The sequence below is a fragment of the Corvus kubaryi genome, unplaced genomic scaffold (genome assembly GCF_017639235.1).
Source record: "Corvus kubaryi isolate FWS band 111438036 unplaced genomic scaffold, C.kubaryi_AGA036_p1.0 37270, whole genome shotgun sequence".
Classification (NCBI taxonomy): Eukaryota; Metazoa; Chordata; class Aves; order Passeriformes; family Corvidae; genus Corvus; species Corvus kubaryi.
In genome coordinates this window covers 89,410-111,627 of record NW_024581083.1, presented here as the reverse complement: position 1 = coordinate 111,627, position 22,218 = coordinate 89,410, and the positions used below count along the sequence as shown (strand labels likewise).

At 43.6% G+C, this 22,218-nt stretch overlaps 1 protein-coding gene across 3 annotated transcripts in view; it reads left to right on the top strand.

Annotated features, from left to right (window-relative positions):
• PCDHAC2 (protocadherin alpha subfamily C, 2) overlaps positions 1 to 22,218 on the top strand; it is a 75,328-nt gene that overhangs the window by 16,009 nt on the left and 37,101 nt on the right. For 2 of the 3 annotated variants that reach the window (XM_042025331.1, XM_042025330.1), the window contains exon 2: positions 20,981 to 21,039. In XM_042025331.1, coding sequence (XP_041881265.1) covers positions 20,981 to 21,039 — 59 coding nt within the window. Of the gene's footprint in view, positions 1 to 10,180; positions 12,713 to 20,980; positions 21,040 to 22,218 lie in introns of those variants that run through there. The other variant, XM_042025329.1, reaches the window with a different exon arrangement.

Sequence of the window (22,218 nt, the reverse complement as noted above, 5' to 3'; positions counted from 1 at the left end):
AGCAATTAATGCATTATTTTCTTGTTATTCCTTATTTGTACTTTCTTTGTGTGTTTGCACATATGCACACACTTAGAGTCATACTGCCTTTATACTAATCCTAAATATATATTTTTTTGCAAATCTCTGCATGCAAAAGGAAAGAAAGTAAATGGGTGCAAGTCAAATACCATGGATTACAGACAGGAAAAAATCAGGTTAGTTACATGTAATGAACTCAAACTATTGATAAAGTGTTCACAAGAAATGAGGAAGATAAATTGTTGCTGGGGCTTCTTTTGCATAGAATTATTATCAGATTATTTTGGTACATTATCAGGTACTACTTGGAAGCATACAGTTGGAATCCAATTCTCTGTGCTGTTCTGATAACCTTGTTAAATATGACTGAGATTGTAAAGTACAGTAAAGGGCATAAAGTGGCTGGAATGTAGATTCTAAGTCAACAGAGAGAAAACCCCAGAGTTTTGTGTGTCTGTTAGGGTTGGGAGCAAGGAGGGTGTGGAATCCCACTGTGTGCCAGCACCCTGCAGAGAAACACAAATATAAACCAAAATCATTTAGCAGAGAGTGTAAGTCAGGGTCAAATGCTGCTCCTGGTTCTGCTGAGTAAGGAAATCAATGGGACGTGTCCTGAGGTCAGATAATATCAGCAGAATCTGCAGTATTAACATTTTGCCCATCATATACATGACTATAGGTTATAAATAGTCCAAGAACAGCACAGTTTGGGCAGAAGGATTTTTGTAATAGGATTTGAAGTAAAGATCTTCTAAGCTCAGAAATGCCTGCTGAGAATTAACAAACAAAATGAAATATTTTCCTGCCCTACTTTTCTTGCTTAGCCATTCCTGTGCAGACACATGAAATACAGAGAGCTGTGGAGCAGAATACTGGTCTTATTAAAAAATCCTCACATATTCAGTATGTTTTATGGGGTCTGTGCTCCAATCCCCTCCTGCCTCCTTTATGGCTCTCAGCTGCTCTTTAAAATAGTTGAAGTAGTTTAATTTTCTGTGTGGCTGCATGAGACTTGGCACGTGTATCAGAACTGTAGACAAAGACCTGCAACTGGAAGTGGAACTGCAAGGGGGGTAAGAGTAGAAGGTTCTTGGGTATTTGCCCATGTTGCTCAGCAAAGCCTTTCCCATTTGTGCTAAAATCTGCCTGAATTCTGTGATGGAGATTTTCCTCAAGAGGAGAAAACAGGGGAAGAGGAGACTGAGGGCAAACCTCATGGCAGCCTACAATTTCCTCATGGGGGACAGGCACTGCTCTCTGCTCTCTGGTGACCAGTGACAGGAGGGGAGGTTTAGGAAAAGGTTCTTCACAGAGGGAGTGGTTGGGCACTGAACAGGCTCCCCAGGGAATGGTCATGGCACCAAACCTGCCAGAATTCAAGAAGTGTTTGGACAGGGCTCTTAGGCACATGGTGGGATCATTGGGGTGTCCTGTTCAGGGCCAGGAGTTAGACTTCAGTGATCCTTATGGGTCCCTTCTAGCTCAGGATATTCCATGATTCTATTTGTCCTTGGGGTCAAGTTTCTTCCTTCCTCCCATACAGAGAATTGCAAATCTAAACGGTGACTGATGCTGAGCCTCCCATAAAGGGCTGGAACCAGACATGCAGAGGTTCACTCCATGCCGTATCTGGCTTGTCTGTCATGGCAGCTGTGGTGGGTACACCCTATACCCAACCTGTGTTTCTGCTGGTGAACTCCAGAAGTCCAGAGCACCACCTTCATTGTTCTTTTGGTTGCTCATCCATTCTACAGCAAGGAATTTCCATGATACATAGGCAGATCTTCCTTTTCTGGCTTGGTGGTGGCTGAGCCTCTGGCTGCAGAAAGCTTGGGACTTTTGTCTGACTGCACCAGCCAGGGGTAGAGGTCATGATTTGCTTCATTTCTATGTTTTAAAAAGCATAGCTGTAATGATTTAATTTCCTGGCAAAGTTGACATTGACTTTGTCCAACATCAAGAAAAGAGCAATCAAGCAGTTAATTCTAAAATATAACCTTGAAAGGGAAAGTCATCACTACACTTTTAAGTCTGATTAAGTAGAACTTGTTCTATTAATTTGAGAAATTTAGGGCAGCTCTGTACTATTCGGTATAAGAGCATTTTGGGTCTGATTTTAGATTGAGAAAATCTGTCCATCACTTCTGTGCTGCTTTACATATTTAACCTCAGGAGCAAGTTGTAGCTTGGTGCTGTGTAAGAATATCTTGGTGGTTTGAAACAGAGCCTTGTAGTTCAGAGCTAACCTCCCATACAGCTTTGGAGTAGAGATGTGGAAAGAGTAGGAAGAAATTCTTCCCTGTGAGGGTGGTGAGGCTCTGGCACAGGTTGCCCAGAGAAGCTGTGACTGCCTCATCCCTGGAAGTGTCCAAGGCCAGGTTGGACAGGGCTTGGAGCAACCTGGGCTAGTGGAAGGTGTCCCTGCCTATGGCAGGGGCTGGAATGAGATGAGCTTTAAAGCCACTTCCAACCCAAACCATTCTAAGAGTCACAGAGAAAGAAAGGACAGAACTGTGACTCAGCTGCTGGAAAAAATTTTGAGCAACAAGAACATAGCTTAGGTGTATCCACTGCATGATCCAGCCATCTTCCAGTTGTGCATCTTAGATTTCTACCTGTGTCTTGGGCTGCCTGGAGTGGCTGCAGTGAATGTATGTTGGAAGGCATTCCTGCCTAGGCAATATGCACAAAACTCTTAAGTCACATTTAAATTGTCACACGGGACTGAAGTTGCAGGTAGGTCTGCTTTGGTGAGAGAATGCACCTGATATTACAACCCAGTTATCGGTTAATAGGTTAATGCCTGCTTCAGCTGGTGTTTTGAAAATACCAGGAAGCAGAGTGGTAGCAGGTGTAAGTCTAGTGAGTCTGGGCTGGGTGCTCCCTCCCTCTCTCAGTGAAAAGTCTGCAACATTTTAGAAGTGTTGAGGATGGATTAGGCAGGCTTGTAAAAGGAAGTTGCAGTGAAAGTATCTGTGAATAACAAAAGCGTGAGTTAACCATTAGGTACAAGGGGTAATCCTGTTAGTACCTTAGCAGGGCAGCTGCTGAGGAAAGGGGGTTTTCACATTGTTGTTTTGTGTCTCTGAACCGAATATGATTGCCCAAATACAGGGCTCAATAAATTAAGCATTGAAATCAAAACATAAAATATGCTTCTATGACTTAAGTTTATCATTCTGTAGCTTGATGTACTTTCATGGATTAGGAGAATTCATGGAGATGCTTTCAGGAAATGCAACAAACCTGGAAAAGTCATTAGTGAGCAGAAGAGCGAGAAAGAAAAGTGCAAATGAAGGAGGAGAGAACACCAACCTCCCAAAAAGCAAAATCTGATCCAGCACAAGGTGTGCAGGTTACAGTTAGGGCTTTGACAGTCAATACTTCTAACGGCCTCAAAGACAAACTCAGGTCATCAGTAAAATTGTGATTTCAAACCTACAGGATTGCCAGTTCCTTGTTAGATCCAAACCAGGCAGATTGAGGTTGAGGTTGTTGACTTCTAAGAGGCACTTAGGAGTAAGCAGGGAGGATAAACAAAGCTAAGAGGTGTAACTCAGCATGTGTTTTCAAGAGAGGGAATCCACAGTACTTGGGTACTTGTATACTTTAATAATACAAACCTGATCTCTTTTCTCTATTAAAGAGAGGCATGGGCAGGCTCTAAAGAAAATGCCTTTGGTCTTTCTCAGCAGTGAAGAAGGTGACTGTTCCTCATATTACTCCTTGCCTGTACTTTTGATTCTTGCCCTCTATTTTTATACCTAGGTCTCCATTTCCATTGGTTCTGTGCCACTGCTTGGTGCTTAGCTTCCTACTTTATCTGAATTGTGTAGACAAAAATGAAGGGAAAAGGAGATATCAGCATACCTTATCAGCATCATTTTGGAACACAGTGTATTTCTTGTACAGCCACAAGGACAAATGCAAAGCTCCTAGGAGGCTGAGGGGAGAAAAATGTGGAAAAGCAACAGAAAGGGAGAAAGTGAGTGGACATCCTGTGGCTTATGATGAAGGTACATCTTAGGGAATTGAGCACAGCAGTTAGAACTCCTTAAAGCAGAAAACTAAATTGAGTCTTCAGTTTCCAGGCAGTTGTCTACTCGTTTATGATTTCATATGTACATATTCAGTTAAACATTCAGATAATTTCAGGAGGGTCAGAGTTACCTTGTAACCTTATCCCAGTTCTCAAACTCTAAAGAGGGGTGTGAAACACATGTGAATATGAGTATGGAGTAAGGCAGTAGCCAGAGTTGAGAAACAGATTAGATTATAATCACCTGGAAGAGACTTGTTTGCCTCCAGTGTGTCTCATGACCAGTTCACTGAGCTGAAATTTAGTGGTGATTGCTTGAGCTGGAGAATCACAGCCTGCATGGAAGAGTGGTAAAGACTGTGTCTCTGAAGAGAGACAATGGTGATGAAGGAAAACACACCAACAAAAACCTTCAAGGAAGTACTTGGCAGTAAAATAACAGTTACAGGCTTGGTGGTGACTTTAGAAAGGTGAAAGTTATTTTGTTGGTGTCCAAGTTGTTAATGTCCTTCCATTCAGAATGTGACATTATGTGCAATAAATTACGAAAGCATTTTTAAGTCATCAGAAAAATATAGCAGAAGACAGAATGAGTCAGACATATCCATCCTTAAAATTTAGACTAGAAGTGAGAAATAATTGAATGTACTCTGGCGATCAGGAGAAGAAAATAATTTTTTTTCTGTGTATCTTTGTGGTTTATCTCAATTGAAATTTATAACACCAATCTCTCTCCATACCCATCTCCAATTTCTTTACATGCCATTTTCTAGAACAAGCAAGTACATTACTGCAAAGAAATTGTGACCTAAATACAAACAGGATTTTTCCTGGCTGTTTAGCAGCCTTGGTTCCCATAACAGCAACGTTTTAAATAGCCTGGCTTCAGATGTTTGTGATACGAAAAGAAGTTCTCACTAAATTCCTACCAATGGGAAAATGGATTTAAGGAAAGACACGAAAGAACAGAGCCAATCCAACTGAGCAATTTGGCACAGAACCTGTCTATTTCAAACACGGGAGAGGCAGGTTCCAAATGAAAAGATGACTGTTCAAGAAGTAATTCAAGTGTGGAAGATGACTGGGACATAGGAGCAAAGAAATTGGGCATAGAAATACGTAGTTCACATTCCCTCAGGGAGGTGTTTTGCAGCATTTTTAGGAAAAGTGGGAATCCCAAATCCCCAAGAAATTCCATACAGAAGGCAGACCATAACCTGCCTTTATGTTGCCATATCTCTAGGCAGTATCCTCCTGCTCAGATAGTCCTTGAGGCATGGGAATTCACCAGGAAACACCCTGTACAGTCTCCTTCAGAGAATGGTGGAGGGGGGACCTCACTGAAGTAAGTAGGGTTGCAGAAGATTGCAGGAATCCTGAGAACATGAAGTGAAAGATGGGATTAAACTGAAGAAGTAGTGTGAGGCCCCCCCTTAAAATACCAAAATATTTTTTTTCCATAGACCTCATAAATACCCATGGACTAGAAGATGGTGCTAGTCGCCCACATCACAGGAAAAAACTGTGTATAAGAAACTGCACGAACTCATCATTCCCTTACAATTTATTGGTATTGTTTTCCACTTTGGTTGATGTAATCTGGCCTAGGACTGATGGATGTTCCTTTCTCTGGACTTGATTTAATTCTAAGTAAGGCAGACAAATTGCAGGCACCAAATACAAGCAGGCACATAGAGGAAATCTAGTTTTTTCTAGAGAATGACAGCACTTACCTGTTTGTTAATGGCTAAACTATGGATTTTGTGGACTTGTCTCCATATTTTTTGCACACAGTTTTATCAGTAGGCTGAAACAATGTCTTTTTTTTATACAGGATTCAAGCAAACTCATTGCTACTAAAATCCTGTGCAGAAATTTGAAGTCCAGTGCTTGGAGCTGGTGTCTTCCCACCAGTTTAGAAAGGAGTTACATCATGACACTGAGTCATTGAATCTAATGTTTGAGGGATATGAGTTACTGAACGCGAAATTATTTACAAAGAAGTGAAATGTCTTTTCAGATGTCAGAACACCTTGGAGTTCTTCAGTTTACATGTTGTACTTTCACATCTTTCTTGTTTCTGGTACGTCTTTCTCTCCCTTTTGCTGTATGAGACTCAGAAATAGCCAGAGGAGGGACTTTGCATAGTGTTCTGCAATGAAGCAAATTGAACATAAATTTATTGCTGCCCAAGCAAGTTTATGAGATCCCTGTCACAACTTTATAGAAAAAAATTGCTTGTGTAAGTGTGATTTGAAGTGGATGAACTTTTCAAGGGCCTAAATACGTACAGAACTGTATCTGTATATAATTGTATCATTACCAAGAGAAAAATCTGCACAGACATGTTTCTGTGGCACTGCATCAGGCTGCTGCTAATTCAGACATATCTATATGTAGAACTGTTTCAAGGAAGACTTGCAGAGAAATGTGAGGATTTTCCATACTAAAATAGTTCTACTATGGTTGTTGGGGTAGATACATATCAATGTATGACTATCTTGAAACATACTTGCTTTTCTTGTGCAGGACTTGATAAAGTCAGTATTCTTTGCTCCACCTGTATGTTTGTACTTGTGCCATTTAATTTAGCCAAGCTAATTAAAGCAGTGCAGTTTTTGTATGTCAGCAAATACCAGAGGCCTGTGTATATAGACACTGCATACAGGCAGTATCCAATCACTCCAGGGGTTATCAGGTTTATCAGCTGTTTTTGCTGCAGGGATGAATTCTGATTCTCTTGCTTGTGTGCATTGTTCTGAACTCAATGGGCACATTTTTCTTTGGTGAGATTTGAAGGTGTTTCAAAATTTTAATGCTTAGGTGAAATTTCAAGAAATTACTGAGAAGGAAAACTCTGGAAAAAAGAAAACTAGGAAGCCCCTAAGCCTTGATTCAATTGAAACTGAAATTACATTTTTCTGTGTTTCAATTTTTGTCTATTACTAGAAAAATCAATATTACTACAGACCAGATCCTGAAGTGTTTTCTCAATTGAAGATTTTCCTGAATTAAAAATCATGGTCTGCAGGACTGACTCAGCATTAACACTGAAGCTGATAGAAATAACTAAAATTATTATGACCATTGATGAATTTTATATAGATTTTAAAGGACTTGAGGAACATTTAATCAGAACAGAACACATTTTGGTATATCACTTATCCACTCTGTAGTCAGCATTAACTTCATAAAGCAAGCATTTTTGAGGAAGACTGTGACATTTGTGCAATGTTACTGTAAATAAGCCAAGTTATAGTATCAATTTATACAGTGATTATCAGAGTAATAATTATTTAAGTTTATAAAACTTACAAAAAAGGCAAGAAACCAGAAAATCCTAGATCTTAAAATTCTGGAAACAGGAGAAAAATTTTCTTAAGAACCTGAGGTTTAGTGACATCTTTGATGGGAATGAAAATATTATGGAACATGTGTGTATCGTCTCTATTGGGGTTTATGTTCTGTGGTGTTTTACAAAACTTTGGCTGTGCAGAGTCTTAGCTGACCACTGAGACACGGGGTGTGAGGAAAGATGAACTGAGGTAATGTGTAAATAGTGGGGTGGGTGAGGGTTTGAGGGTTCATCAGCCCTTCCTTGTTGAAATACACTAGAGCAGAGCCTGAATGTCCATCACTAGTAACTCACGGAGGTCCAGAAACAGTGTGAAATCTTCCTTGCTTGTATTAAACCCCCTGGATGTGTGATCAGTGTGTTTCATTCAAACACTGGGTAAAGTCAACTTGTGGCTAGAAAGCTCTTGCCTACAGAGACGTGTTTTATCTTCCCACCACCTCCTACCCATGGGCATTGTCCATTCCTGGAGAGTCTTCATTAACATCTTTAAGGCAGGGCCTTAGATGTTGCCAGTGTTGCTGGGGCTTTTGGCCTTTTACTGTTGTTTTGTAGGTTTGTTAGAGAACTTTGTGGGTGTACACCTGGAGGTGTGGGGCAGAGGTGATCTGTGGACTGTCTGGATGAAATCACTGTGTGATTATTTGGAAAACTGAGGGTGTCTCTCTTCAGGCTTCTGTCTTACATGTTGGCTGCAAGTTGCTTTGACACATGGCTGTACAGTCCAAGTATGTTAGTGCTGCTGTAACTTTTATTTTTATTGCATTCAGCAGGGTATTGGGTTCTTTGATGGGTGGGGTTTTCATTCTTTGTTTTGTTGGTTAGGTTTTCATGGGGTTTTTTGATGTTGGACTTTTTTTGTTTGGTTGGGGTTTTTTTGTTTGTTTGTGAGACTGTCAAAAACTATTTTGTGCTGTGACTATTGTGATCTTGAAGGTGGGTACCTAGCCAAAAATTTTAAGTTAATTTTTTTCTAAGTGTTTGGCTCCTGGCAACTGGTTGAAATAGGCAATTTTCCAGGTGTTCTAGGCACTTGGCATCTCTATCTTCCCGTGTTGGTCTGCACAGACCTACATTTATCCTACTTAAAAATATTAAACAGGGTTGGGTGATTGGACAGCAGTAATTGCAGACACTGGGATATTGGGCATATTAGAATAAATATGAGAATAAATATTTGGGCCACAAAAATGGGTGGAGAATAAAGGAACCATCAGCCACAATGGGGTGATACTGTCTCTTTTGGTAGAGGTGGCCACAGATAAAAGCTGATAGATGGTAGTAATTCTTAGTGGTGCTGAGTCAGAATGAGGGCAGTTGTGCTCCAGGGTTTGTGCATCAGATACATTAGAGCAAAAACTTCAGATATTTATAGTGTTCTCAAAAATCAACCAACATGGTGAGGGGCGCAATGAAAGAGGTTTTAGCTGAATGTTGGGGTCACCCCCTCCCCTTGATAGACCAGCCCGATCCAGAGAGGATTTTTTTGGATGTTCAGAAAGACTTTGTGGGGAATGAAAGGGAAAAAACCAACAGGGAAAGAAACACTTGTAGAGAAATAGTTTCTGCATTGAGTAGTAGGTACAACATAGTTGCACAGCTGGAGGACTACAGCCTATGGTTTGTCTTGTTAAATCTCTCAGCTTTGTGACTTAGGTGGTGTACGAATGAGAGCTTAAGTTTATTATCTTTGCTGGGACTTGTGACATTGGGGTAAAACTCATTGCAGGTGCAGCATCCTCAACCCCACTGCTGAGTTTGTTCAATTTCATGACTGTTTTTTGTCAGTTCTCTGTCACAAGGGTAGAGGAGGAAAAAACTGTAACTGGAAAACAGATCATGTTCCATCTTCTCTGCAGCTGCACCTGATCACCTTGAGCCTGTGTATTGCATTGGATGAGAAACTGAGGCTCACCTTAAATGCTCATAACTCATGGGTGTGACTTGCAGAATTGTCTCAGCCGAGCGGAGGTGGGTGGAAGCAGCGCAGAGGTGCCCACAGAGGTTGGGCAGGGGGATAGTGCTGCAGCAAGAATGAATCTCCGAGGGAGCACAGGGGCAGGTCTCCAAGAAAGAGGTCGTCAAACCCACTGCAGCAACACACAAACGGCACCAGACCTGGCTGGAAGCCCATTTTGTTCGGAGCTCTGCGCTGATTTAACCCTCTCAAGCGGACGTACTTTAGCGCTGCAGCAGCAGGTCCACAAGTGAATGCAGTTGTCAGCTCCCCCAGCCGCCTCTCCGCGCCCCTAAAGCTTCAGCAGCGAAGCCAGGGCGGAGACAAGGAGCGGCGAGGACGGCACAGGAGCCGCGCCCCTCCAGCCTCCGCGGCCAGAGCCCGCGGCCACGGGCGCCGAGGGTCGCGGAGCTCCGCGGGGCCGCAACACGTGGGCGCGGGCGGGGCGCGGGGGCGGCGCCCGCCGTGCCGCTGTTCCCGGCCCAGGTGCTGAACCGGCGCCAGCCGCGGCTTAGCGTCCACCCCCGCCTCCTCCCGCGCAGCAGCTGGAGCAGGAGAAAGCGGATCCGGCAAGTCCCGGTCCCTCCTCCTTCCTCCTCCTCCTCATCCTCCCGAGAGCCGCCGGAGGGAGAGAGGTCGGAGCCGCCGCTTCGCGCAGCCGGCGAGCATGGACCGGGCGGCGGCGGGGCCGGAGGCGGCCGGCGGCTGCTGCTCGCCGCTTGCATGAGGCGGCCGGGCGGCGGCGGGGAGTGAGGCCGGGCCGGGGCCGGGCTCGGCGGCTCCGGGCTCCGGCTGCTCCCGCACCCACCCCCCCGCCCCGGCCATGGCGGCGGCTGCTCGGCGGAGCCGCGGCGGGGCGGCGGTGCTGGGCCCGCTGCTGCTGCTGGGGCTGTGCGCCGGGCGGGCGGCGGGCGGGCCGCTCCGCTACTCGGTGCGGGAGGAGCTGCCGCACGGCGCCTTCGTGGGCAGCGTGGCGAGCGACCTGGGCGTGGATCCGCGGCGGCTGGCGGCGAGGGGAGCGCGGATCACCTCGGGCAGCGGCCGGCAGTACCTGGAGTTGGAGCTGGGCCGCGGGGCGCTGCTGGTGCGGGAGCGTATGGACCGCGAGGCGCTCTGCGAGCTGAGCCCCTCCTGCTTCCTCAGCCTGGAGTTGGTCATCGAGCAGCCCATTGAGGTGCACAACGTGGAGGTGGAGGTGCTGGACATCAATGACAACGCGCCGCGGTTCCCCCGCCAGGATTACCGGCTGGAGATCAGTGAGTCTGCCGTGCCCGGGGCCCGTTTCCACATTGAAAGTGCCCAGGACCCTGATGTGGGCACCAACTCCGTGCAGAACTATCTGCTCAGCCCCAGTCGCCACTTTGCCCTGGACCTTAAAGGCTTCCAGAGTGGCAGCAAACTCCTGGAGCTGGTGCTGCAGCAGCCACTGGACCGGGAGCAGACTGCCTTGCAGCAGCTGGTGCTGACTGCTGTGGATGGTGGGGATCCCCCCAAGTCTGGTACGGCCCAGATCTCTGTGCGAGTTGTGGATACCAATGACAACCCACCTGCCTTTGACCGCTCCACCTACACCGTGAGCCTTCTGGAGAACTCCCTGCCTGGCACGCTAGTGGTCAAACTCAATGCCTCAGACCCTGATGAGGGCTCTAATGGGGATGTGATCTATTCCTTCAGCAGCTACACCCCCCAGAAGGTGAGACAGCTCTTTAGCGTGGACCCACATTCAGGGGAGGTGCGGGTTAATGGCACTTTGGACTATGAGGAGGCATCCTCCTATGAGATCTATGTACAAGCCACTGATCAGGGCCCTGTCTCTATGGCTGGGCACTGCAAGGTGCTGGTCAACATTGTGGATGCCAATGATAATGTTCCTGAAGTGGAGCTGACCTCCCTGTACAGCCCAGTGCCAGAGGATGCGAGGTCAGGAACTGTGGTGGCCCTGATGAGTGTCACTGACCAGGACTCAGGGCTGAACAAGCAGGTGAGCCTGCGCATTCCACCCGGCCTCCCCTTCACTCTCAACTCCTTCAAGAACTCCTACACCTTGGTCACCCAGGGCAAACTGGACCACGAGAAAGCAGCAGCCTACAACATCACAGTTACTGCTACTGATTCTGGGAGCCCCCCTCTGTCCTCCCAGAAGGTGATCCATGTGGAGATCTCCGACATCAATGACAATCCTCCACGCTTCGAGGAACCTGTGTACTCAGTTTACATCCCTGAGAACAACCCCCTTGGAGCCTTCCTGTGCACTATTAAAGCCACTGACCCAGATGTTGCCAAAAATGCCTATGTGTCCTATTCTCTAGTAGATGGAGAGATTGAAGGGCTACCGGTTGCTTCCTATGTCTCCATTAAATCTGATAGTGGCAACATGTATGCTGTCAGGTCCTTTGACTATGAGACACTAAGGGAGTTCCAGGTGATTGTCCAGGCTCAGGATGCTGGGATCCCACCACTGAGCAGCACTGTCACTGTCTACATCTACGTGGTAGATGAGAATGACCATGCTCCACAGATTCTGTATCCTACCTCAACCAACACTTCAGCAGCCCTGGAGATGATCCCACGCTCGGCATATGCTGGATATTTGGTAACCAAAATTATAGCCATTGATGGGGACTCAGGACAAAATGCCTGGTTGTTCTTCTACCTGGTGCAAACCTCAGATCCAGGTTTGTTCAGGATAGAGCTCCACACTGGGGAGATTAGGACTACTCGCAAACTGGGGGAGGACAGCACACCTACTTTCAACCTGACGGTGGAGGTGAGAGACAATGGAGAGCCATCGATGTCCTCATCAGTAGCCATCACTGTTGCTGTGGTGGACAGAGTTTCCAAAATCATCCCTGATAGAAGAAGACACTTTAAAAGTCCAAGCAATTACTCAGAGGTCACTCTTTATCTCATTATCGCTTTGAGCGCCATCTCCTTCGTTTTCCTTTTCACAATCATTGGGCTGACTATTATCAAGTGCTACAGATACAGTCTGTATGGGAGCTCCTGCTGTGCAGGGTGCTGTACGGTCAGAGAACGGAGCCCTGCTGATCTGTACAAGCAGGCCAACAACAACATTGATGCTAGACTGCCCCAAGGTTTAAAAGTACAGCCCCATTTCATTGAAGTGAGGGGCAATGGGTCTCTCACTAAGACCTACTGCTATAAGGCATGCCTGACTGCAGGATCAGGAAGTGACACTTTCATGTTTTACAATACCTGTGGCCCAACAGGAACTACTGGTCCCTCTGCAGTGGTGACTGAGAGGCATCTGACAGGACAAAGTGGGCAGAGTGCACAAAACCTGATCATACTTAGAAATGACTCCATTACTCCTAATGAGGTGAGGCTCCCTTGGTAAATGGTCTGCACAGAGCTCTGAGCAAATCTTTACTCAAGCAGAGGGTCCAACTGGAAAACTCAGATGAAGCATATTCCCTTAGGGGCTTGCTGACACTCAGCTATGAAACTTGGTTATAATGAATCTAATCTATGCCATGCATTTTGTTTCTAGGTAAATACTGAGACTTTCAGGGTCCAGTTGGTAAGTTCAGTATATGCGTCTGTTGCTCGAGAGTCACCTCATTTTTGCAGCATATGCTGTATTGAGTACTGCATCCTTCCCTTTTCTCTTACAGGTCTAAAATTGCCTGCTGCTACAGACTGCTAGGGAATGACACATCTAGTCTTACAGTTTTGATGGTAAAACTCATATTGCAGGAGAAAAAATAATCAGTGATTAGCCTTGAAATCAAAAGGTTACTTTATGGCAGTTATGGATGTTTGCTGCTTTGCTGTCTTCATACCTAAGTAAATCTGTTGAATTTAGCAAAGCATATTATTGCAGTGATCTTACTAATGTGAGCATGTTTTAAGTTGTCTGAAAACTGCAATCCCTCCTTTGCCTAATGTTTGTTCTTCCCAGTGCTGCATTTTTTGCTTTCTGGCCTGTGACAACCCAGTGACATCTTTGCAGAGCATTACAGCAAGTCACCATCATTAAGTTCCAGAGTGGCAACTTCTAACCTGCTGGGTTGCTATTGAAAATTGTTTAATACCTATGGTTCCACCAGCCATGTGTTAACCTTTGCAATATTTTCCCACAGAGAAGAATTAATGGTTGCTTTATGCTGGCTTGCAGGAAGCCTGCAGTTGGTGTGTAGTTTGCATGATCTGTGCAGTTTGCTTTTTACTCATGTTGGGACTGAACTCAGAAGCGCTCACAGGAGAGACTAATTCTGGTGCACAAACGAAAATATTGCAATTACTGTGTGTTGTTTGTATCCCATAATTGTGGCAGGCGTAAGATCAGCTTGTGCATTAATATGTGCTGTGCCCCAGGTGTGGGAAAGTCGGGGGAATAACTGGTGGGATAGAAAGGAGCCTTATTTGTGTATTGTTGCCACAGAAATAGAACTAGTTTATTTCTTTCTTTATACTTTTTCACATATGAAGATGTTAGCATCTTTTGCAACTGTTTTTTTGTTGAACAGAGATGCCCATATCTTAAGAGCCGGCAAGTCTTCCATAAAAATGCTTTTAGAGAGTAATGATCATCCATTCAACATTAATCCATTTAAAATGAATGCACTGTTTTTCTGTAAATCACAGTGGTAGGGTACAGGGGAGGTGCTTTTTTCTCTTTCTGTGCAGTTTTTGTACCTTAAAATTAAATAAAATGCCTGGAATGTGTTTGATATAGGAGGGACTATGAGACATGCTCTATGAGCATGTATGCTGAAGAATCAAAGAGTGAAATACACACTTTAGAGCTGATCTTTGGGGTGGGGGGATGTGCAAGAAGAAAAGCAATAACTGGAAATTACTTCACTGTGGATGTAAGACCAGTAGGAAATCAGTTTAACAGATTCCTATCACATTTTGAGACTTGCTCCATTGAATGCAATGAATTAGCAAGTTTTGATTACCAGTGCAGATCAGGCAGTGGCAGCAAAGCCAGCCCAAACTTGGAGTACAAAAGCCGAGAGTTGTGTAGAACAAACTAAGGAATGCTGCCTGTGTGGAGTTGTCATCCTAAAGGGGAATCAGTTATTCAACTAGTTCTGTATGATTTAAACAGAGGTGAAGTTCTGACAAGTTTTTCTCATCACAAGTTCTTTTCTTAGGCCTCTGCTTCTCAACCTGTCCTGTGGTAGGGCATTCTATGAAGATGTATCAATGCCATGTGCACATGAGGAAATGGCTGAATGTAATGGCATTCACTAATTACTAGTTCCGGGCTAATTACATACTAAAAATTTTGTCTTTCTACTGTTTCAAGCTCAGCATTTGCACTGAAGATGCCATCAATTGCTTAGCAACACTGAATTCTACTTTTTAAGGATAATGATCTTTGTATTATTAGATTTTCAGGGAACTGTGTTTCTCTTTTTAGTTAAAGTGAACTTTGAATCAGCCTTTAAGAGCCTGGGCCTTCACTTGTGAGGCACAGCAACAGGCAGTATTGTCCATGCACCAATTTACAAAGTCAGTCTCTGATCTGTGTTTTACTTTTGGATGGTGTGAACAGGTCCTTTCTTTTTTTTCTTCCACACAGTTTTTGGAAATGGATTTTCTACTGGTTGTTCATTGATGAGGATGGGACGAGGTGACTGGGTTTTCTAAGCACAGATACACCTAGTTTCACTGGATACACTGGTTTCACAGTGGCTATTATTTTGAAAATATTGTTTATCCAGTGAGAGGAAAAATATTTCCAAGTTATTTGGGATTAATCTCAGTAACATTTGGGGCAATAAGGTCTTGGTTCTTTTCATATTTACTGGTAAGGTCAAAGATGTTAATGCTTACACTAAGTTGTGACTGACTTTATTGGGTCATTAGAAGGATACAGTAGGAGTGAAAACAAGTGCAATAAGGTTAGGCAGGGAATTTTTAGTACCTGGTGAAGCTCTGACTCCTGTGTGGCTATTCCTTTTTTACTGGCAGTGTTGTGATGGTGGAATGGAAGCTTTTTTCTGCAAGATAACCGCTGCTTCTGTGTTCGCCCTGCTTACCTGCACAGTCCTTTGTAGGTTTATAAGGATGACTCAGACCAAAGGTGTTTTGTCAAAGAAGAAATGTGCTAATGCAGCTGCACAGGAAATCTTGGACACGGTTATTGCTGTCAGGAGGCTGGTGGTGATAAGGGTAGCGATGCGGGGTTAATGGATATTGCTCTCTCATCAGATAACTACTGCAGGGGGACCAGGCAGGCAGTGTAGGCAAAATATAAGGGGGAAAAAAAATACCGTGGCTTCATTTCTGGCACTCTGTGAGGTTATGGGCAGCCTGGATTCCTGTCTTTTGAAACAGGGGTGCACACGCTATTTTGTGAAGAGATTTTATGTGAAGTTGTGATTTTGTTACTGGGCAGTGCTGCAGTGATGATCAGTCATTTTCAGGAAGGGTTTCAGTGCTTTAGTCTGGAGTCTGTTTCCTCATATTCCTGTGAAGATCCTGAATGATATCTGGGTAGTGTCTGGTCCTTGGTTTTTCTTTTCTTCTTTCCTGTCTTGTTCTTACATCCTGTGCAGTTAAGCTCATTTCTTATGTCTTGCGTCTCTTGACAGCCTTTTCCCTTCAACGCAGGAAATAACAATCAAACCAAAATGTTTTAACAGGAGTTTTCTGTCCCAGAAGGCAGCCTGGCACATTCCTAATGAGGAGTGGACAGTCTGGATACTTACTAGAACTAGATATAAACTCTTTATATTATACATTTCCTTGTGCCCTTTCTTTTGTGTGGTGACACATGTGGCTGACAAAACATGATGTTTCATGTGATGTTCAGAAATAGAGCGTGTTGCTCTATGGACACTTGTAAAGAAAGTGAAAAAACTGCACATTGGTGGTAGTAAGGCCCACAAGATCCATTGGAGGTTTACAGCTGTTTGCTTTTTTTCTGGCTCTTTTTCTGTATTTTTCACTTCAAAACCAGCTTGCTAAACACATGGTAAAAAGAAAGCAACACTTGAGTTGAACACATTTTGATACTACTTTAAATGCAAGCATGTTTTGAAGTGTCTAAATAGTAACCTCACAGCACTGCTTGTAGCAGTCTGTCCAAGAGATTTCTCTCAGAGGATTTAAAGGTATTAGTGGTGGAATATCTTACAATCTCAGTGCAAGAACTTAAGCCTTTAAGAAATTCGCCAGCCCTACTGACATTGAAAAGGTTAACTATAAATGTTTGTTCTTTTGTTTAATGGCAGTGTCTGAACCTGCTGGGCTGAGCAGGGACAGTGCTCTGTGCTTCAGGGCACTCAGGCTTGAGGCTTCTGCTGTGCCAGCAGAAATTTGCATCCAAGATTAAGCAGAGGTGTTTTCCTTCTCTTGGAACTTGTTAAATGTACTTTACAGAAACACTTGTCTGTTCCCTTCACCTCAGTTTTCTCAGAGTTAGGAATGCAAATGAACGTTCCCAGAATTTGGGCTTTTGAATTACAACCTTTTCCAGTTTCCTTTTTGATTTATTGAATGATAAAAACATATTTAAATAGTTTGTTCTCCACATCAACTTAATTCTAAACATTCACAGAAGGAAAGCAGGAATAGAAGTCTGTTTCCTCACAGCTGTCAGCATTGTCTCACTTGAAAATAAGCAGAGCCTTATGCGGTCAGAGGTTCTAAAAGCCTTTTATTATTGCTTCAAAGCAGATACATTTGATAAACATACCTTATGTCATTCTGTTGTGCATTTGTGTGGAAATCAGAATGAAGCAGGATGTTTTTAGGAGTCTCAGCATCTGGTAACTGTTTGTAAATATTAGATTCACACTTCTCTACTTCAAGCAGGTTTTGTTCTAGCAAGCACTGAAGTGAAAGTTAGTGTGTGCATTGATCCATTGATGATGGGATCAGGACAATATTTTAAAAATTAGAAATTTCTCCTTTCCCGGGGACAAGTTCTTACTGTGTCGAGGTATTAGGTAAAAAAGAGAGCTGAGGGAAATGTTTGTAATGATACATTTTCAACTAAATTTATTCTTCCTGAACCAATGAAATGATTCTTCAGTTAACCCACTTGAAAACGACTGTGTGGCATTTTGCATGAGCTTTCTTGCTCCTAAGATGGCTCTACTTTAACTCTACATTCACATTATTCATGACTAGTGACATTAATGGTTGTGGTTATGTGGTTGGCAGAATAAACCCTGGTGCCTGGAAGAATCAGCAGGAGCAAGCTGGTGGCATGAGGTGTTCACCTGGTGCAGTGACAACCACTTCTGTAGGCACCTGGATAGATTTTGACTCATCTCACACTATGGTGATGTGTGCTGTAACTGAATCAGAAAAAGCAGCTAATTGGTGAAACAGGGAATGGTTGATTACTTTTGTGCTGGATTGTGGGATTTCTTTCACCTCCTGACAGGACTGCTGGACTTGCTACAGGACCTCCAAAAATCTCTGAGGGAAGTGGCAAGTTGAAATTACCTTAAACCTAATAGAATGTGCTGGATTGTGAGAAACAGGGTCTTGTGATGAATTGGGAGCTGGGGAGGTAAAAGGAACAATATTGTCTTCATCAGCATTGTGTGACACAGTGAGAGTGTGGGGATGTACAACTGGGAAGCATCGGGACCAGTTCAGAGCCTGTATTCCTCTTTGTGCTTCCTCTCTGTACTCACACTTCCTGGTCAGCTGCACCTTGTCCTGGTGGTGTTGGTTTAGGACACAGCTGCACATCTCACAGCCTAGCAGGTGATGGGGCTTTCACAGCCCATGGAGAGCTGCTGTGCAGCCCCCTGTCCACTGGGACTGCCTGAGGGCTCAGCTCTACTTTGAGATGGGCCACATGGTGTACTGGCACAGTGCTGTGGGACACACTTGGCTGCGTGGCAGATTTCAGGGAGTGGTCTGGTGAAGGTGGACTGTTCATAGCCAGAGATATAAACCAACCCAAGTGTGTGGACTGTGAATTCCTGGTGGATTTCTAAGAAGCAACACTAGTGCATCTGAGCTGGGGAGAGATATTGCTGAATAGGTTTGCTTCTACTGTGCTCCAGTTCTATTACTGGTCATGCTTTATTGCTTTTCTAGTCCAGTCTCATTTAGAGATGTATTGGAACAACTTTCCTCTTACGGCCAGAGAAACTGAAAGAACCACAGTCTGTAGCAGAACAAAAGGAGAAGCCAATTATGCTGACAAAATAGAAATTTCGCTGATTTTGTCAGTTGCAGAACACCAACCTGTGGTAACACAAGTGTGGGACAAATGTGCCTCTTGCTGAGCTCTGAAACTACCCAGTCAAGCAGCAAGCACATGGTAAAACTGGGTGAAAATAGGTCTGCACAAAGATAGAATGCTGCCCAACTGCCTTGTGCTCTTGTTCTTCCTGTAAGGACTTCAAAAGGAAGTCACAGATATTGATTTTTTTCACAGTTAAAAAAAACCCCAGCCCTTGACAGTCAACTGTGGCAATAGATCTTTCCACCTCCAGAGTACATTTTTCTCATCCTTTTCCCTGCTTGCTTCTTCTGCTCCTCTGGGAACAGCACTACAGCCCTACCTGAAGAGTCATAGCAAAGAGAGAATAGCCACAAGATGCCAGAGATTCTAGATAGTAACCCTTGAAAATACCAGTCTCCTAATTTCTCTTATATTGACATGGGGAGTCTTGGTCCCTGCATATGAAGTGAATAAATAATGAATTTCTAATTAATTAGTTTCTCCTGACATCATCACCCATTTAAGATCTGATGCCCCATTGCAAACAGAACATAAGTTTTTGTCTTCTGTCCAAGAGTTGGAAAGCTCTCATCCGAAAACCAAAAATCTACGTACTGTGAGTGAGTGGTCGTTTTCCTCTTTTCTCACTCCTACCCAATTGGTGTCAGACTTTGTCAGTGCTTTGATGTAATCTCACTTTATCTGTGTTTTGCCTGGGACTGTGGTAAGATTCCTCCTCCTCATGTTGCCTACAAGCCTGTGCAAGTTAGTTACCTGCACCTCTCAAATTGCAAAATAGAACAAAGGGGCTTTCCTCCAGTCCAGCAGCTCCCCTGCAATAAAAAAAATCCCCAGTAGAAGAAAAGCCAAATCTTCTGCTGTCAGCACCCTTCATACTCGAGAAAGGCAAGCTCAGGAGAGGATCTGATCAGTGTGTGTTCTCTATCCTCTTTCATTGACTGTTACTACGTGGTTGACTTTAGAGTTGCTTTGACATCCCTGGGACTGGGGCCAAAATGGAATTAATCAGAAAAGACTAGAACCATGCATAATGGGCTTCTTGTCAAACCACTTTCTGCTAAACTCAGCAGAACCTGAGCATGACAGAGAATAGGGGGCTAAATGGGAAGGAAATTGCTAGCACAGATGTTTAATGTGTGGTTGCAAATAGCAGCCTCCTCCCTTTTGTGTAACTCAGACTAAAGAATACTCGTGTGTGCATCATCCAGGAGCATCTCAGTCTTGAGTGATGCTGGACCTGAGAAGTATGGTGATAGAGCAATACTGTAAGTTGTAATTGCTCCATTTTTGTTTGAATAATACCTATTGATCCAAGGAAAAGCATACGCCAAACCTCAAGAGGAACAACAGAGTTGGCTTTAAATAATTCAGAACATTCAACACTTTCTTTTTCTCTTTCAAGTAATGGGGTCAAATTCATTTCTGATTTGCCTCCAATAATTTGAAGAGAATTAAACCATTACTGTCATTTATTATTTGTGTGTTTGGCACAGTGGAAGACACATCAGGAATGAATGTAGTCCATTATGTTTTTGGACATAAGTTCTGTCTGTGAATTCCAGTGCCTGAACTTAAGCACTCACTACACTATCACCTCCAGAATAATGTTTCTAGTACCTTGAGAAATAACCTTGGTATGTCCTTAGGGCTTAATTTTAAGGGACCTGAGCTTGGCTGTAGTTGAAAATTATAGTGACAATCCCCTGACAATGCAAAAACTATTTTCTGGAGCAATTTTTGATCAACAGAGGATTTCTTAATTATCTCCTTATTTCGCAAGTCATGCTGCAGCACATCAGCATATGCTGAGGTTTGTTGGTCAGAGGGTATTGCTGGCTGTTTTCCCCTTCTACCTCTTATGCCCTCTCATGAATATGGAAAATCTAATAGGTTTTGGTATTATGAACATGTCTGTTCTTAATAAAAGACTTGCTGCAGTCTGCAAATCTGATACCATCCATTGCAGTCCTCTGCAGTACACTGAATTCCAGCAGAAACCTCGCTGCCCCACATGTCCCCCTCACAGGGAGCTACATTTTTACTATTCAGTGCAGAAGTTCCCGTTTTCTCACCTTATCAGGTAAACAAACAATGTACTTCTGGATTTATGATGTTGGTTTTTCATCCTATGCCCAAAATGTTGATGAATGTGTGAGATAACTTTCCACCAGTTTGCAGCATTAAATGTTCCACAGAGATCATCTCTAGCCAAAGGCCTTGGCATGCAGACAAGTTTATTACAGAGACACTCCCTGTGTGCCCATTTGAAAGTTTCTTTAGATTTGTAGAAAGATTTGGCAATTCACAAAAATTGGGTATATCCATATAGGCTTTTCTGACAAAATTAGCCAGATGCATATGATTTTTAGCGTGTTTTACTGACACTAACAGCATTGTCCTGGGCTTATGTTTCTACAGCCAAAACACCCCAATCCGGACTGGCGCTACTCTGCGTCCCTGAGGGCAGGAATGCAAAGGTATGTGTGGTGTTTCTCCAGAGAAGGGGAATTCTGCGTTTTGTTCCTCTGTGAAAAGGACAGAGTTTCTTCTGATGCCCTAGATTGATGATATCTATGCTTAGATGGAAAGCACCTGAGTTCTGCTGCTGTCACTTCCAATCTCCACATGCTACAGATTCAGTCTGACTTGCATCTTATGCTGTTATTGTGCTCCTGTAGAGCTGTGCTGCTCTTTCTTTTTATCTTCTGCTTTTGTATCTGTTGACTGTCAAGGCATAATTGTTCCGATTATTGAATCATTTAATTGTCATTATATACTTTTTGTTCATTTTAAAGCTCCCTGTAATCATCAGTGCTGATGTTTCAATAGTCAGTCTGCATTTCCATCTTCTTGTTTCTCATTACCATAAAAGTAGCTGCTCCTGCAGCAGGTTTATTAACCACATGGTGCAATCAAGAAGATTAATACAGTTGAAAGGACTTTTTGAAGATATGAGATGGATTTTCAAAGAAGGAAAAGTGGGGGTTTTGTCCAAATCTCTTTAGACATCTTTGAAAATCTGCTGCCTAATATCGCAAGCAGTCTGCTATCATTTTCTACTCAGTACACTTGGAAAAAGAGAATTATACTAAAATTGTTTCTGTATAGCCTAAATCAAACAGTATTTTTGCTCTCCCTAAGCAGACCAGAAAATTGGTTCTAAATTCAGTTGCAATCTGATGTGATTAGTAAGATTCCCATACAGGTTTGGATGCAGTCATAAGGCTGCAGTCATTCCTAGTGGCATCACAAAGTGAGGGTGGTATGAGTTCCTCAGAATTGTTGGTGCAGTGGTACTGTGCCTTTGTCCATTATCCACAGGGCAGAAGGGTTTTTATAAGAATCAAGTCCTAAATTCAGAGTCACACTGTGCTTCATGTGGGTGAGGACACAGAGTGACTCCCAACTGACTTTGAGATGCTGTGTGAAAAGGAATCTAAACCTCAAGGACCAAAAGCAAAGGAAGACAGAGCAAGCTTGACTTTGTGGCCTACTGGGCAAGCTGTTTTCTTTCTTTTATATTCCTGCTGTGACTTTCAATTTTTTCTGTAATCCATAACTGCAAAATCAATGAACAGTCTGGGGAGCAGGATCCTGAAGAAGGAATTCTGCCTGCCTGAGCACCTTATCTGCTGGTCCTGAGTCAGGCATGCTCT